Below are 18,306 nucleotides of genomic sequence, written 5' to 3' on the forward strand. Positions count from 1 at the left end.
ACCGGCAGATTATAGTTTTTGCACAATAGACAAAGGAAAAAGTTAATCTTGTAGGGAATTCAGTTTCCCATAGAAAAAAGCTTCCTGTTTTAAATGAATTTTAGCTAATTCATTTTGATGAACCACAGGACACTTATGATGTGGCATAACCTCGCCTAAATATGAAATTCCCTGGCACGTCTATTAAAAACAGCCACAATTCCAGCGGGTTCTTGGTTTAGAGATAATAAAAGGCCCATAATTAACTATTGGGTGTGTACATCTGTACATCACATATTATATTACAATCCAGAACATGGCAGTTTGTGTTTTAGCTCTGTCTGAATTCATCACCTGTAAAATCATCACTATTATGGCCAAAATAATGTAACTGTAGTAATATTAATACTGAGAATAATGCTACTGCTCTTTCTCATCTTGCTAATCATCAATTATTATTAGTATTTATTAATATAGTACCAGCATATACCACAAGACTGTACAGTTGGGAATTCACACCGTAATAGGGGTTTATTTACCAGTCGTTGGTTTTTAGAAGGCAATGCACGCCATGTTTTGCCTTTTTTGCCACAGAAAATCGGTGGTTTAGAAAAAAGTTGATTGTTAAATGAATCCCCTAGGTATTAAAGACATAAAGATAAAGAGGCCCCTACAGGATGTGTCTATAGGATCTGATCGATTCTACTTGACTGATTATGGCACCACACCAGTGTATAATGTATGTTAATGTGGGCAGAAGAATATAATCAGTCATCTAGCGATATATACAGCTTGTAAGAGTCTCTCCCAGATGTATTGGGGTAATCTCTTTCACTGTTTTTATCCTTTATATAGAGCCAAGGTGTGTACTGCAGCACTTACAAAATGTATGATATCACAACATAGGAACGTATAGATAATATATAGGAATGGCCACTATATCTTCCTGTTATTAACTGTTGATTGTGACCTGTTTTATAGATATCAGAAATGTGAATTTGTTTAAAAAAAAAAAAAATGAAACCCATTCTCATTTCGGCAATATGTCATTGAATGGTAGAACTTAATTTTTTTTAATGTATGTGCAAAATTTAATTTATTTATAGGGTGCAGCAAGTTTGTATGACTGTAAGGGGTATTTTTACCAAAGTGCGGGTTTTTAGAAGTGGAGATGTTGCCCATAGCAACCAGTCAGATTCTACTTAACATGTATCTAGCACCTTCTAGAAGATAATAGCTAGAATCTGATTGGTTGCTATGGGCAACATCTCTGCTTCTAAAAACCCGTACTTCAGTAAATATACCCCTAAGCATCAAGCTAGGAATCTCTTATTTCTAAGGCGGAGTACAGATGTTGGTTGATTTACATAAATGACTTTTGCACCCATTGACACATAAATAAATAAGTACTGTCCCATACTATGGCTATTAGGATCAGAGTGGCCTCATTATTCCTCCCTTCAGGCTTATCTCAAAAATGTACATTTTAGGACATTATTAAGCTTGAGGAATCTAAAACGATCTGCCCCCAGCTAGCCAGCAGTAGATCAGCATCACCGCCACGCCTACGATTCTGCCAACATTTCTAGCGCGGCAAACAATCTCTGCTAGGACTTTCACATAAGGTGACATCTGCGCTGAGAGACAGGTCATTCTCTGTTCCATGAGCCTGATAAAGACCCATAATCAGATCTGAGAGTTTTCAGAAAAGGTGGAAAATAGAAATACAAAACCCAATGTACATATACTTCAAATCAAAGTTGTTATATACAATATCTTCACAGCGTATATTGGGCCTGATTCTTTTGGCGCAATTGCGCTGATACCATGGCCATGTTCAGAAGGCGATTATGCGCCTCCATAAGGCTGGTGCAATGCTCGATGGTGCGTTTTAATGCACACAGTGGCGGATTATGCCATCGGCTGCGGCATTACCATAAAGACACAGTCATACTGCGGCAAACACACAGTTGCGGCTGCAATAGTGTGTACCTCTGAATCAGACCCATTGTGTGATATGCCCTGTCTCTTTTAATGCAGATACCAACTAAGGCCAGAAGCAGGGCACTCTGTGGGTTTCTGTTACTGATTTGCACTTTAAATATGATCTTGTGTTATCTCAGATCATGGTGGTGCTAGTTCTGTACCCTGGCTGTCATGAAAGCAGGAAGTGACTAAGTACATAAAGGAAGTATTAAAATAACTTTGGTCAAATGTATCAAGTTTGATCACTTAATAAAAACAGCATGCCTCTCCATCTTCAAAGCATAACGCTATGTAGTTTCCAATGCAGCTCTTGAAAAAGATTTCCACACAGAAAGGAATGCAACAACCTTCTGATAAGGTCAATGTCTAAGTATTCATAGAACATTGACGTCAGCTTGACTTGGTCCTGCTAGATTGTAGAGGTGGATACTTGTCCAAGCCAAGTTCAGTGGAAAAGGTAGTGACAACAAGCCCACCTGCGTTCCATGCACATCTGATATAAGTGGTTCCACTAAGAAATCTGATACGCAGAGATGTACAAATGTAATTGTTGTTCTTTACCAGGAGTCCATTTTCCTTGGTGCTCAGAGCTTCCCCAGCCTGGCCAAACTCCAGGCAATGAAAGAGCAGATCTTTATATACCAGCTACTCTCTTAGTGATCACCTTGTGGTGCCATTGAGTTCAGAGAGTGTGTGATGTGGCGATACGTGAATGCCAAAGATTAATAAGGTGACAAGGATTCACTACTGTGTCAGATGTGTGATAGTGGAGAAACACCACCCCTCACTAGCACATTCAACCTTGAAGGACTACCAAGTCTAAAATAATAGTATAAAAGATGACTTCTGTAAAAGACCAACTAGTAGTCTCCACGTATGCTGATAAATTAAGCTGAGATATTTGGCATTGTATGGTCATTGGCTGTTCTGTTGTCAGCCACTTTCCAAAAAAAGTGACTTAAGTGGTCTGGTTCGTCAGATAATAGGTTAGCAGCTGTGTGAAGAACATCAATTTCTCCTTATGATCACAACTTTATATCAGATATATTCAGATATACAGTATTCAGTTATGCAAAAAATCCAACACGCTGATAGAGTACCTCACTCTAAGGGGTCTATTTACTAAGCAGTGTTAGGAGACAGAGTGAAAAGTACAGACAGTGTAATGGTTAGCATTACTGCCTCACAGCACTGAGGTCATGGGTTCGATTCCCATTATGGCCCTAACTGTGTGGAGTTTGTATATTCTCCCTTTGCTTGCGTGGGTTTCCTCCGGGTACTCCGGTTTCCTCCCACACTCCAAAAATATACTGTTAGGTTAATTGGCTCCCCACAAAATTGACCATAGTGTGTATGTTTGTGAGCATGTGGTAGGGAATAATGATTGTAAGCTCCACTGGGGCAGGGACAGATGTGAATGGTAAGATATTCTCTGTAAAGCGCTGCGGAATATGTGTGCGCTATATAAATAACTGTTCATTATAATAATAATAAAAGTAATAAGGTGCCAGCCAATCAGCTCCTAAGTGGCATCTCACAGGCTTTGAAAAATGACAGTTGGGAGCTGAGTGGCTTATACCTTATCACTTTTCACTCTGTCTCCTAACACTGCTTAGTAAATAGACCCCAATGACACCATTGACCATTGCCAAACTCGCTGATCACACAGGGTGCATCTGGCTGCACCACACTCACAGAGAGTAGACATCAGTCAATTAACTTTAATATTTAGGTCTCCCCTCACAGTAGTTTTTTGACATGCACTTATAAAATGTCATCTACGTACCATACTCCAAGCATGAACTCACCAGAGAAGTTTTTATATAGTATATATATAACATACCCTTCAGTTGTTTGTCCTCAATGCTGCTGCCAGACCCATTCATGCCTTCCGTTGCTATATAACAGCTTCCTCTGCTATCCCTTACATTACTAACGTGATCTCCAAATACATTCTGCTTTTCCTTCACCCTTTAGCGATGACCTACTGCTCTCCTCCTTTTTGTCACTGCCTAGCATTGGGATGTAGGCTCTATCTATACAAAAGAACAATATTATAATTGAATACAGATTTTTTCTTTAGGTCAATCCAATTAGGTGCGAGTTGGGTCCTGCAAGCAGTTCTCATGCCAAACTCTCATCGCTAATTTCTTTTGCAATCCAATTCCAAATTGATTTTCAAAGGAAATTCACATTTGTTTTATGCTCAACCCCCTGATCAGGTTGAAAAGGTAGGGAAAATCTTTATTCACAGGTAAAAATGTCGAGAAACAGGGCAGACCATTTAGTACATTGCTCCAAATGAATGACCATGCACTTGGAGGGGTTTAAAAGCCATAATTTGGCCAATAAAGACAGGTCAGTTTTCAGGTGAATTTCAGGTGAAAGCTCATTAATTAGTTAAATGATGTGGGACAGGTATGTGGAGGTGTAAATGATGTGGGACAGGTATCTGGAGGTGTAAATGATGTGGGACAGGTACAGAATGTGGAGGTGTAAATGATGCGGGACAGGTATGTAGAGGTGTAAATGATGTGGGACAGGTACAGTATGTGGTGGTGTAAATGATGTAGGACAGGTATGTGGAGGTGTAAATGATGTAGGACAGGTATACGGAGGTGTAAATGATGTGGGACAGGTATGTGGAGGTATAAATGATGTAGGACAGGTATACGGAGGAGTAAATGATGTGGGACAGGTATGTGGAGGTGTAAATGATGTAGGACAGGTATGTGGAGGTGTAAATGAAGTGGGATAGGTATCTGGAGGTGTAAATGAAGTGGGATAGGTATCTGGAGGTGTAAATGATGTGGGACAGGTACATTATGTGGAGGTGTAAATGATGCGGGACAGGTATGTAGAGGTGTAAATGATGTGGGACAGGTACAGTATGTGGTGGTGTAAATGATGTAGGACAGGTATGTGGAGGTGTAAATGATGTAGGACAGGTATACGGAGGTGTAAATGATGTGGGACAGGTATGTGGAGGTGTAAATGATGTAGGACAGGTATACGGAGGAGTAAATGATGTGGGACAGGTATGTGGAGGTGTAAATGATGTAGGACAGGTATGTGGAGGTGTAAATGATGTGGGACAGGTATGTGGAGGTATAAATGATGTAGGACAGGTATATGGAGGTGTAAATTATATGGGACATGTATGTGGAGGTGAAAATTATCTAGGACAGGTATACGTAGGTGGAAATGATGAGGGACAGGTATGTGGAGGTGTAAATGATGAGGGACAGGTATGTGGAGGAGTAAATGATGTGAGCCAGGTATGTGGAGGTGTAAATGATCTAAGACAGGTATGTGGAGGTGTAACGTGGTGGACTGGGATGATCATGACTGATTTTCAGTAATTCAGTACATGTCATAATATAGCCTTTCCCTATACTGAGCGTTGCTAATTACTCCCACGCTAGGATCTCTGGGACACCATTTCCCATGTATCCCAATTTTAATTGTTAGAATGCCTGAGGAAAATTACATTAAATCCCTCACACGTATTTCTCCAGTCTTTATGTGACTCTGGTCAAGTTCAAACTCAAGATGTCTCTTGTATAATAATAAATCGCTAAAAATATTGCAATCCTTAGAGAATTATTTTTGGCTGATCTCTTTTCCAGCAGGAACTAAAAAAAAAATGTTAACTTGTGCTTCTTACATCTTTATCAAAGGCAATTTTAGGTGCGGGAGTCCCTTTTGTAAATTTGTTTCCCCTTATTAATAAGATATTTTTCAGGTGCAGCAACATTGTAAAAAAAGTAAGAAAAAAAAACTTTCAGAAGTTGTGACTGTCTGTGTGCCAATGTGTGATAATAGTGACCACAGGGTGTAAGATTTTCAACCATTTTGCTGGCACTTTGCAGCCATAGCTTTTCATTGAATTGCCCCCTAAGTGTCTTGAAGCAAGATCATGGCTGCAGGATAGGAAACAGAGTTGTAGTAAACGGAGTGCAGTCTCAAGAAGGAAATGTTACCAGTGGAGTACCTCAGGGTTCTGTATTTGGACCAGTGCTTTTTAATATCTTTATTTGTGACATTGCAAATGATATTGAAAGGAAAAGTATGGGTTTTTGCAGATGACACAAAGGTATGCAACAGGGTAGACACACCAGGAGGGGTAAAACAAATGATTGATGATATAGGTAGACTAGAGGAATGGTCAAGAACGTGGCAACTACAGTTTAATGCCAAAAATGGCAGGTAAGCATTGTAACAAAGCAATGAGGAAGGCAAGTCAGATGCTTGGTTGCATAGGGAAAGGAATCAGTAGCAGAAAGAAAGAAGTGTTAATTACCACTGTATAGGTGGTCATTGGTACATCCTCATCTCCAATACTGTGTTCAGTTCTGGAGGCCATATCTCCAGAAGGATATTAATACATTAGAGACTGTACAAAGAAGGGCAATTAAAATGGTGCAAGGTCTACACCACAAAACGTACCAGGAAAGACTAAAAGATCTTAATATGTATAGTTTGGAGTAGAGAAGGGAAAGGGGGGACATGATAGAAACATTCAAATATATAAAGGGTTTTAACAAGGTAAAGGACGGAGACATTCTTCAAAGAAAGAGAAGTATTAGAACAAGAGAACATGTTCTGAAAATGGAGGGAGGTAGGTTCTGGGGAAATTTGAGGAAACACTACTTCACAGAAAGGGTAGTGGACAAGTGGAATAGCCTCCCATCATAGGTGGTAGAGGCTAAGACAGTAGAGCAATTTAAACATGCATGGGATAGACATAAGGATATCCTCCAGAAGAAGTAAGGATCAATAAGGGTTGAGGTAACAATATGTTTAAAAATGGGGTAGACTAGATGGGCCAAGTGGTTCTTATCTGTCGTCAAATTCTATGTTTCTAGATGAAATATCCAACTCTCAAGTAGTAAAGAACTTAAATATTTTCCCGACAGAGCCTAGCAGAAAAGTGCTGGTAACTTTGTAATTATCTTATTATAATTTAGGGGAATATGGATTACATAAACTTATTATACATATATCTACATTTTAATTAAAAGTAAGGATTTGTGTCATTGTCTGTTTTTGTCATAGTAGTAGGCTGCCACTAGTTGAAACATATAATGGAGTTAATTTGCCAACTGAAAAAAAAACGCACCCATACCCGACTGCATTCTGGAACTGCCCGCGGAAAAACGCCCACTGCCTAGTTTTATGGGATTGCAGGTACAGCCATAGATCTGCATAAGACCACCACAATATTCTTCTTATTTAAACCTCATTTATATTGTAAACTAACCATGTGAGGGAGGAGATATTCAGCCTTTATTACATGAGTTACTATGCCACATTCCAACGTTATCTTTACATGGCTAGAATTGACGTGTCCGGGCATATGAAAAACTAGAATCCCATTTCCACTTAATACAATTTGCACAAGTTCTGAACACCCCAATCCACCCCAATCCACCATACCTGTTTGTACTTCCCCGCTAATAATGGCAATCTTGTGTTTTCTAACTCCATGGAGCTGTCTGCATTGGTGTAAGAATAGGAACGTGATGTCTCTACACATCATTTGCATTTCAGGCCGCTGTTTTGCCTTTTATAAATGACCTAGCAAAAAAGAGGACTGATACACAAAGAAAAGTAAATATTGAAACCGTTCTGGAAAATGAATGAATAAAGGGGAGTTGTATCAAACCTTCTTAAAGCTGCCCACACACAGCGATATTTTACCCGATATGGCCGATTCCGACACATTGGAATGACAGATCGTGTAAAATATTGTCTGGATGCAGGAGAGATCATATGAAGGGGATGTAGTCTGGAAGCCGACGGGTCTAAATGCCGACCGCCGACTTCCAGTGAAAACTCGACGCCTGTCATTAACCAGTCACTGGAAGACCAACGCCCGGCATACCAAACGGACAGCCGTGGGGGGGTAGGGTTAGGTTTAGGGCTACCGGGGGGACTTAGGGTTAGGCACCCCCTGGGAGGGTTAGGTTTAGGCCCCCCCCCCCCCCGAGGGACCTAGGTTTAGGCAGCGGGAAAGGGGGGGGTTAGGTTTAGGCACATAGATGGAGGATTAGGGTTAGGCACTTGGGGGGGGGTTAGGCACCCCTAAGGGAGGGTTAGGGGGGAATTAGGTTAGCGATACTAACCTTAGGGACGAACGGGATTTTCACCCATGTCGGGCAGCCGCTGTCGGGATTTGAACCGCCGGTCATGCTTCCAGTGGTAATACCTACTACACCCGTATGAAGATTGGACACCAAAATCGAATGCAAATCATGTACAGATCATTTGTAGAGCTGCCGGGGAGAGTTTCAAGGGAAATCGTACACATCAGCTAATTGTGAGCATAACGCTATGTCTGTGGGCACCTTAAAAGTAGAGACGTTACCCATAGCAACCAATCAGTGAATAAATAGTATTTTATAATGTACTACATACATGATAGAGAGAAGCTGATTGGTTTCTAATGGAGCGTACACACGGTCAGACTTGTCAGATTTGTCAGATGAACGACTGAACGATTGAACGATTTTACCAAAGTTTTGAACGATTTGAACGATTGAACGATTTTTGACTGCATTTAAATTAATGGAATCGTCCAAGTCTGACTGCAAACCCATCAGATGTCAGATATCGTTATCTGACAAACGGGAACGCGCATCGTTGATCGTCCATCGTTCAGGCATGTCAGATATGAACGATTTTCCTTCAGATATGAACGACTGAACGATTTTTAAATCGTTATCGTTCATATCTGAAGGAAAAATCTGATCGTGTGTATGCACCATTAGAGTACATTTTTAGATATGACAATGAATATGCTGAGGTCTGTGTTTTGCATTACGTGCATTTGTATCTTTACAGGAGACCAATTAAAATCAATCAACATCAACGTTCTGTTTCTGGGGCTAAATCACACATGTACTAACAGACAATTTTTTAATTTATTTTTTTTTAAGTATAATGGTGCATACACACGGTCAGATTTTTCTTCAGATCTGAACAATAACGATTTTAAAAAATCGTTCATATCTGAAGGAAAATCTGACATATCTGACATGTTTGTCAGATGAACGATGCGCGTTCCCGCTTATCAGATAACGATATCTGATGTGTTTGCAGTCAGATTTGGACGATTCCATTCATTTTAATGCAGTAAAAAATCATTCATAGTTCAAATCGTTGGTCAAATCGCTCATCAAATCGTTCATCTGACAAATCTGACCGTGTGTATGCACCTTTAGAGGAACTCCTGCTTTGTATTCTAGGCAGACTTGTTTAATTCCACTGCCATTCGATGGAAGAGATCTGTATAAATATAATTGTATTTAATCCTGCACCAAGTGCTTATCTGCTGTGGTATCCAAGGACATTGGACATAAACAAATCTGCATGGAAGATTTCCCTTATATATGCCAAATTCATTATTTTAAGAATAAGTTCATTTCATAGTTCGCTCCATAAAAGAGTCCAGGAGATGACTAATTTCCTTTTGTTTCACTCTGTAAAAAGCGATTCCCCAATCTCGTTAGTCCTCTGCTTCCTCAAAGGCATCAGTCGTGTCAAATAATGTTTGTTTGGTTTTTTTTAAAACATCCTTTCAGGAAACTCGGAATCTTTTTGTGCTGTCGTCCAACATTCGGTCATTAAAGGGCAAGTAAAGCCACTACTTGACATTAATAAACTTAAGGCAATGTAATACTGAGCTGAGTAATATTTATGAAACAAATGTATTGTTATAATTGTGTTGTAAGCAGATCTGCTTCTATTACTGCACAGGCAGAGAGTGATAGACGGCTTGTCAGACTTGTTTTGCAGAAATACATAGTAGTGTATATTGGTTAATGCAAAGTGCCGTGATCAAGCAATGTCTTAACTCCTTGAACAATGTATTTTACCTTCATTGTTAATATAAGAAAATTAAATTAGGGATGGACATAGATAGTCGATGGTTTACAATTATTAACTTTTTTTGTGATGGTGGTTGTGACCAAATGACCTCGCTCCACCAGGCGATCACAGATGTGTTATATGTAGAGGAGGTTACTTGTCCTTAAGCAACCTTAGAGGGCTTTCTACGCCCCCTCCTAGGGACTCCCTCACACTGTCAGTAACCGCCTGTTACTAACTCCTGCCAATGCGTCATGGGGAAGGTAACTCAATGCCAACACTAGGGTCCTACATGTAGATGCCCCCTGGCCCACCTGCCCCTGCTGGAAGGTCCCTAGAATCGTGGGGCCCTGGGCAGCCACGGCCCCTTGCGCCGTGCATAGTGAAGCTGGCTAAGAGGCAGAAAGAGAAAGATGCACCCCGGCCGCTCTGCCGCTGTGATTGTGAATTACCTTCCATCAGAGCGGCCAGGTATCATTCTCTACCTGTCTCCGAGTCTGCAACCACAGAGCCCTCTCTCAGGGCCCCCCTCATACTTTAACACAGCTGCAGTGCAAATTAGGAACTGCGTGCGAGCTGGAGAAGAGAAGAAGGACGTAGAGTCCGTTATTCTCGCTTTACATGTTTTTTATAGGGATGTTGCAGGCTCGGATAGGTTCGAGTTTGCACGTGGAGTTCGGATTTTTCCCTCCAAAAAAACGGAACTCAGAACGAGGCAAAACGTCATCTTACATGGACGAACATCATCATTCCTGGTCTTTTGTCCAGGAATGATGATGTTCGTCCATGTAAGATGACGTTTTGCCTCGTTCTGAGTTCCGTTTTTTTGGAGGGAAAAATCCGAACTCCACGTGCAAACTCGAACCTATCCGAGCCTGCACATCCCTAGTTTTTTATGTTTCAACATTGATCTTATTGAAAGTACCAATAAATCTAAAGGTTTATTTTATAAGTGTATTGCTTTGCTCAGGGCCTACAATGCTGTTAAGACGGCTCTACTCCTGGCTGCTGAGCTACACATTACCATAAATGAGTCAAACACACACACACAGTGGGCCTGATTCAGAGATGTACGCAGAGGCTGCGCTTGTGTAAATAAAAGCCTTCTGCCCACTTCTGTGATCCTCTGCTGCATCAGAAGACGCAGCAAAGGATCAACTGTGTGAACAGAGGACAACTGGATAACCTCAGGATATCCGGCAAACTCACGCTGCCGGACCAGTGAAACTGCATCCAAGACCTTTCGCACGCCCAGAAAACGGTGCCGACCCACCCGTTTCTGGGACGCTGCCCTTCGCTGACACCAGCAACATGTCACTCATAGTACAAACGACATCATTTATCACACGTCTTTTACTACACAGCCCCGGGAATGACATCCCAGAGTTAACCATGACCCCCTCCAAGTGTTGGACAAGGTCACTGCGGCATAACACTAGTAAAATACATTCAATTTACACTGGGATTTCAACCCTGCCCTAGTCCAAGCAGCAGGACTTTAACTGTTTCAGTGCTGGGGCACCGGAAGCTAGTATTGCCCAGCTCCACAGTAGGTGGTGGGTTTCATGCTGATGTCCTAAATCCTCACCCTCCATTTCTCGGGGGTTAACCCACATGACGGCAAAACTGCTTGTGGTAATTGTGGCACATCACATAATATAAAACATTTTTTATTAATATATACGTTTGCATGGTGCCCGTCAGCCATTAGACCGTTTCAAATGGCATCCCAGCACAAGCATTAACCCACAGTGCTGCTTCCGGCATCCTTACCACTTGGGCCAGGTCACCTGCTAAAGTGGTGTTTTTTTCCATTTGATAGTGGTTTTCCAATGTTAGCTGCCATGGAATGGTGTAGATGCAATGCTCTTACCATGTACAGCTGAATATAGCTGCTGAAAAACCTGTCCCGGCCGCATGAACCATTGTGATGGTACTTCCATATATGTCGGAAGCCCGTCCACCATTCGATGACGTGCTTCCGATGTCCATCCCTAAGGTAAATTTTGCGGTCAGTGCTTCTTTAAACTGAATGTATGTGTAGTCAAAGCTACTTTCCAGATGTCACCCTGTACGTTTCCATTGTAAGTAGCGGTATGCAATCGGGAAGCCGGCGGACGTAAGCCCGACAGCCGGCTTCCTGACTGCTTTATCCCGGCGAGGGTTAAATGACAGGCGTCTAATTCTAGACACCTGTCATTTTACCGGCGCCCGGCATCCCGATCGAAGTGATGCCGGGCGCCGCTGCGGACAGCCGCCGGGGGGGGAGGAGGGTTAGCTTTAGGGCTCCCAGGGGGGGACTTAGGGTTAGGCATCCCCCCGGGAGGTTAGGGTTAGGCTATGGGGAGGGCAGGTTAGACACCCCCGTGGGGGACTAAGGGTTAGGCACCCCCCCGGGGGACTTAGGTTTAGGCGGCAGGGAAGGGGGGTTAGGTTTAGGCACTTAGAGGGGGGATTAGGGTTAGACACTGGGGGGGGAGGTTAGGGTTAGGCACCCCTAAGGAGGGTTAGGGGGTTAGGTTAGTTGATACTTACCTGGGGAAGATCGGGATTTTCAGCCGTGTCGGCCTGCCGCTGTAGGGATTTGAACGTAATTCGTATGTATTCCATAGGTAGCTTCTTTCTGTTAATGGTGTTTAGCACTTTTATTTATATTTGCGGTTGAAGTAGTTTTGTTAGTAATGAAGAGTATTTGGGAGATCTTTAAGCCATGCTTCCTAAGAACAATCTGCAAATACAGTGTCTTGCAAAAGTATTCACCCCCTTTGCATTTTTTATGTTTTGTTGCCTCACAACCTGGAATTAAAATGGATTATTTGAAGGTGTGCATCATTTCATTCACGAAACATGCCTACAACTTTGAAGTTGTGGGTTTTCTTATGTTGGCAATCAAACAACATTTAGGACAACATAACAGAAAACTTAAGCTTGCATAAATATTCACCCCCCTAAAGTCAGTACTTTGTTGAGCCACCTTTTGCGGCAATTACAGCTGCAAGTCACTTTGGATAAGTCTCTATGAGCTTGCTACATCTTGCCCCTGGGATTTTTGCTCATTCCTCAAGGCAAAACTGCTCCAGCTCCTTCATGTTGGATGGTTTCCGCTTGTGAAGAGCAATCTTCAAGTCTGACAACAGATTCTCAATTGGATTCAGATCTGGGCTTTGACTAGGCCATTCCAACACATTTAAATGTTTCCCCTTAAAACACTTGAGTGTTGCTTTAGCAGTATGCTTCGGGTCATTGTCCTGCTGGAAGGTGAACCTCCGTCATAGTCTCAAATCACAGGCCGACTGAAACAGGTTTTGCTCAAGAATATCCCTGTATTTAGCACCATCCATCTTTCCCTCGACTCGAATCAGTTTCCCAGTCCCTGCTGCTGAAAAACATCCCACAGCATGATGCTGCCACCACCATGTTTCACTGTGGGGATGGTGTTCTTGGGGTGATAGGATGTGTTGGGTTTGCGCCAGACATAGTGTTTTCCTTGGTGGCCGAAAAGTAAAATTTTAGTCTCATCTGACCAGAGCACCTTCCTCCATACATTTGGGGAGTCGCCCACATGCCTTTTGGCAAACTCAAATCGTGTCTTCTTATTTTTATCACTAAGTAATGGCTTTTTTCTGGCCACTCTTCCATAAAGCCCAGCTCTATGGAGTGTACGGCTTATTGTGGTCACATGCACCGATACACCAGTCTCTGCTGTGGAACTCTGCAGCTCCTTCAGGGTTACCTTTGTTCTCTGTGCTGCCTCTCTGATCAATGCCCTCCTTGCCCGGTCTGTGAGTTTTGGTGGGTGGCCCTTTCTTGGCAGGTTTGTTGTGGCGCAAAGCTGTAAGGGAAAAGGGCAACGGGGTATCGTCGCACTGACTAGTAGAAATATATTGAGATATTTATAACCACTATTCCTGTCCATAAGTGTCTCAAACCAGAAAAGAAATGCACTAAGGTAGTGGTGGTGCTCACTAGAGTTGAATAAGTAGACGAAACAAACCAGAGAGGAAAAACTCTGTATTGTGAGCACTCTTTGAAAATGTAAACTAATTAATACATAACTTCTATTAAAGAACCATTCAAGTAAAATAGATTGTGCTGGCAGCTTACATGTAACATATCAAAAAATTGTACAAATGAAACATAATTAATATCACACTTAAAATGGTTGAAAAAATATGAAAAGACAAAATATGAAAAAACTTAGAAACACAAAGGTGTAGATATTAGGGACGAGAGTACGGAGTCCTGGATACAATCATCTCCTATAACGCCACCCTACGTGTCAATATGGGATCACATAAATACAACAATACTCATACATCTAGGGCAAAATGCATAAAGAAATATACATAAACTTTGTACCAAAAATTATGATAATGTTATATATATAAAGTGAGTGGAAATAAACACAATAAAGCAACACACATTAATCTAAAGATTATCCCAGAGGAGGAGATAGCAGCAGATGATTACACATAATAAAATTGCTGTAAATGTCTCTCCTGTATCTAACCTGATTCAAGGTCATTAGCACATGGACTAGAAAATAAATATTAAATATTCCTAGCTGGAAATCAAGTATAAGGTATCAATACTCCCTGGTTAAAGAAAAAAAATTATTATCACAGTGTGTGCCCTCAAAACCATATTTCAGACAGTACGTTAGTGGCGAAATAAAAATGAAAATAATTCACATATATAGCCTCTGTGGCAAAATTAGAAAAAGTGCCAGTTTGTACATATAATGCCTTCATTGAAATGAAATAACAGGATGGTCAGGGTAAAGACACTGTTACTCTTGATTCTTCTTCTCCCTACTTGGCCTTAGGCCATCGATAAGGAGTGAGAGATCACTTGAGAACAGTTTGGCCCTTAGAAACAACAGTGTAACCGCAACGTTTCTCAAAATTTCGCTTCTGCTGTTGGGGGTCTTACAGAAAGCATTGGACCCCCAATGAGAGAGTTACTCTAATTGAGATAGTCATCAGTTAATAAAGAGGATACAAATAAATACAGAAAAGTATTATGTATCAATAACAATTAGAGCTGTGTAGTGACACACTTAAAAGACATGGTACCGTATGAGTGCTGATCAGTAAATTCCAACATAATTCATAATGAAAAATACAAGTGTCCTCTTGACTTATTTCTAGGACATACAATTTGTGCAGCAAACATCAGTTCTAATAGACCAGTAAGTTGAACTCCCTGAACATTCAACTGTCTATATAAAAGAAGATGAATATGTGTCCTCTTAGTTGTTAATAAATAATAAACACAAATTTTAGAGTGTCATCATGCTGGTTCTCTGAACATGCAGCTATCCATATATGCTGTCTGTGTAGAGACAAATCTGATAATAGAATAGCCTGGAACAATACCATAGAATGGCTAACTTAAATTATTCATGAATGTTAAACACAGGAGTTAACAAAACAGTAAGGCAGATCCAAATATAAACATATATTGTTAAGCCTATACAATATCTCTGCAAATATACACCTATAAATTGCATATAGATATATTAGTAATATGGATTGGTATCAAGTCCAAAGCAGTGTAATCCCTGAGCTTTGAATTGGTACACCTGTGAACATGGGGTTAATAGCCAGCAACAGGTGCTGTTGTAGATAGTTGGTGAGATCCATGTAAGCCCATATAACAAGTGTAATGTTGAATGGTATTAGCCAGATAGGTATGCTACAAATTGCATATAAAGATAAAAGATCAAGGGTACAAACTGGTAATTGGAGTGTCTAGTGCTGCGCAAACACAGACACCTGTCCTGCCGACGCGTTTCGCCGAATGGCTTGTTCACGGAGGAGACAGCTGCAAAAGGAGCAGCTGTCTCCTCCGTGAACAAGCCATTCGGCGAAATGCGCGTCGGTGAAGGGGAATGCTAATGCAGGCCAGACACGTAAACAACAATACGCCAATAGGCATGTGATGCCAGCTGTCAGGATACTTCCTGTAAAAGTACCGACAGCAGCATGACGAAGTATACTTACCCTCCCCCAAACCCTAGCTTTTTGTAGCCTAACCCCCCCTGTTGGTGCCTAAACCTAAGTTTCCCCTCTTCGTGCCTAAACCTAACCCTCCTCCCTTAGTGCCTAACTCCCCCCAGTGATGCCTAACCCTACCCTCCCCCTTAGGGGTGCCTGACCTCCCCCCCCCCGACATCTAACGCTAACCCCGCTATACTACCTAAACCTAACCCTCCCCCTCATTCAGGCTGGCATCCTTATGGATTTCGGCGTCGGAATTATGATAGGCGTCGGTATTTCGACGCCTATCTTAAGTCCCTTGTCGGGCTTCCCCGTCGGATTTAGACATGCGGCCGCCGGTCTCATAACTACATCACCTCTGATATTATTGCATAGTGTGTACTTAGCTTAAGTCTTGCTTTTACCTCTTTTGACATTGAGTTAAATAAGGTTTACAATATCCTGGTTTAGTGAAATGATCTTCTCTATTGTAAAAACAAGATTACATTTTTAGCTTAATCAATTGTTGACTATTTGGGACTCACGAATCGCATATTTTATTGCATTGTGAGATCACTGACACTAAATTGATGTTGGATAATCTAAGGAGACTTACTGAGTCCCGATAGCAGCTATCAAGTGACCTAGACAAACGAAAAGCAAGTAGGCTTTATTACACAGTGCAGCTTAGGTCTCCTTAAGTTTATGTGATCAGCGTTACTCTCCGGTTTCCTGTACTAATGACAATCACACTGACTCTACTACGTGCCTAGTTTTTTAATGACCCTCTCTTACTATTTTTATCCGTATGTCTTTAATTACAGATCTCAGGATCCTGCTTCAGCTGAGCTTGCTGTCGAGTTAAAATCAGAGAAACGAAATGACCAGCGCGGGCTGTTGGGATCTCATGGGGGAGGCGGCCCAGCTGCAGAGGTCAGAGTTCATCCATTGACGCTTTCTGTTCACAATACACCGTCGCCTTTAATTCTAAAACTCCATCTTTCTCTGTTTCCACAGTGTTAACAAGCACAGACGCAGGGCTCTCCTGTTTTATGGACAACGCCATCTTTGCTTGACCTGGAAGTCAGCTGACCTCTCCAACCTGTGGATTAAACATGTTCATGACTTCTTGCACTTGAATCAGAGTTGCAAGAGAAGAAATAATGCAAGGACTCAATATATAGAGATTACGCCCAGAGATCCCATGGAAGCCCAATAAGATGTTCGGAGATCCATTATTCTGCTTTGGGATTGAACCTTTTTTTTTTTTTTTTTATGATATGGACACGTTAAAGTTACCATACTAAGGTCTGTTGTTGGATATACCCACAACCAGGAGTTGCCTTAAGTGGTGTTTTTTCTTTTTATTGCTGCATTACCCACCACAGACCACCATCAGTTACCCTAATTTGTTGGAGTTTTTGTGTGTTTTTTTTTTTTTTTTTGTGCTTATGTGTTTTATTTTTTACCTGACTTTTTTTTGTATTTCTCCAAATGTATGTAAATGATTTCCACACTCCTGCTGTTTTGAAGCCGCTCTCCCAGCATGCCTTGGGGCAGCAGTTCTTAAACTGTTACACTGGTGTTGGCCTGCTACTGTCCGGCCTGTATGTATATAATGAATTTCTCTATGGTCATTACACTGGTCAGACCCCTACTATCTCTGTCTGTTATCATTACTTTCTACCTTGCCCAATTTACAAGAGCCACATATAATTCTTCTCATATTGTATACTGTGGGTCTAAAGGCCGATATACACAATACGATGTCTAGTGTGTACTGACCTGTGTAGCGACGGCACCCGGCCGGTGCTGGCATTGGCAAGTGCATACACAATTGCCGATGGGCGACATCGTTAGCGAGGGCCATGCTGCACATCACTAACCATGTCGCCCTTTGGACCTGCATGTGATGTCGTTGACGATGCGTGGGGGTGCTCATCATCAGTGACATTGAGGGTACACACAAGACGATGTGCCTGATATGTTGTCCGATCAGGATCGGACAGCATATGGTATAGTGCAGGGGTAGCCAACCTCGGTCCTCGTGAGCTACCAACTGTTCACGTTTTCCAGACCACCTGGCTGGTGCACAGGTGTATTAATTACTAACTAACACATTTGAAAAGATCCACAGGTGGAGCTAATTATATCACTTGTGATTCTGTGAGGAGACCTGCAAAACATGCACCGTTGGTAGCTCTTGAGGACCAGGGTTGGCTACCACTTGCCTAGTGTGTACCCGGCATAACACAGATTTTCTGAAATGCGACATAGAGTTCAGTCTATAAGGCATGAGAAAGAGAAACTCACCAGTATCTAGTTGGCCGATTTTGGTTTGTGGATTTAAAAATATCATTCTGAAATTAGAATGAAAATCTGATCGGCCAATGAGTGTGATCTGTATGTTTGAGTGGACTATTGTACTGGGGTTCCTGTTCTTTCAGGCTGATTGCCAAGTTCAAATTTGTACAAAGCTGGTTGTTAA

At 41.7% G+C, this 18,306-nt stretch overlaps 1 protein-coding gene across 1 annotated transcript in view; it reads left to right on the plus strand.

Annotated features, from left to right (window-relative positions):
- Positions 1 to 17,475, plus strand: part of BCAM (basal cell adhesion molecule (Lutheran blood group)) — a 95,924-nt gene extending 78,449 nt beyond the window's left edge. The window contains exons 15-16 of the mRNA XM_088450975.1: positions 16,643 to 16,751; positions 16,836 to 17,475. Coding sequence (XP_088307101.1) covers positions 16,643 to 16,751; positions 16,836 to 16,841 — 115 coding nt within the window. The 3' untranslated portion in view covers positions 16,842 to 17,475. The remainder of the gene's footprint in view (positions 1 to 16,642; positions 16,752 to 16,835) is intronic.
- Positions 17,476 to 18,306: the final 831 nt, after the last annotated feature.

The sequence above is a fragment of the Taudactylus pleione genome, unplaced genomic scaffold, assembly GCF_031769625.1.
Source record: "Taudactylus pleione unplaced genomic scaffold, aTauple2 ptg000535l, whole genome shotgun sequence".
NCBI lineage: Eukaryota > Metazoa > Chordata > Amphibia > Anura > Myobatrachidae > Taudactylus > Taudactylus pleione.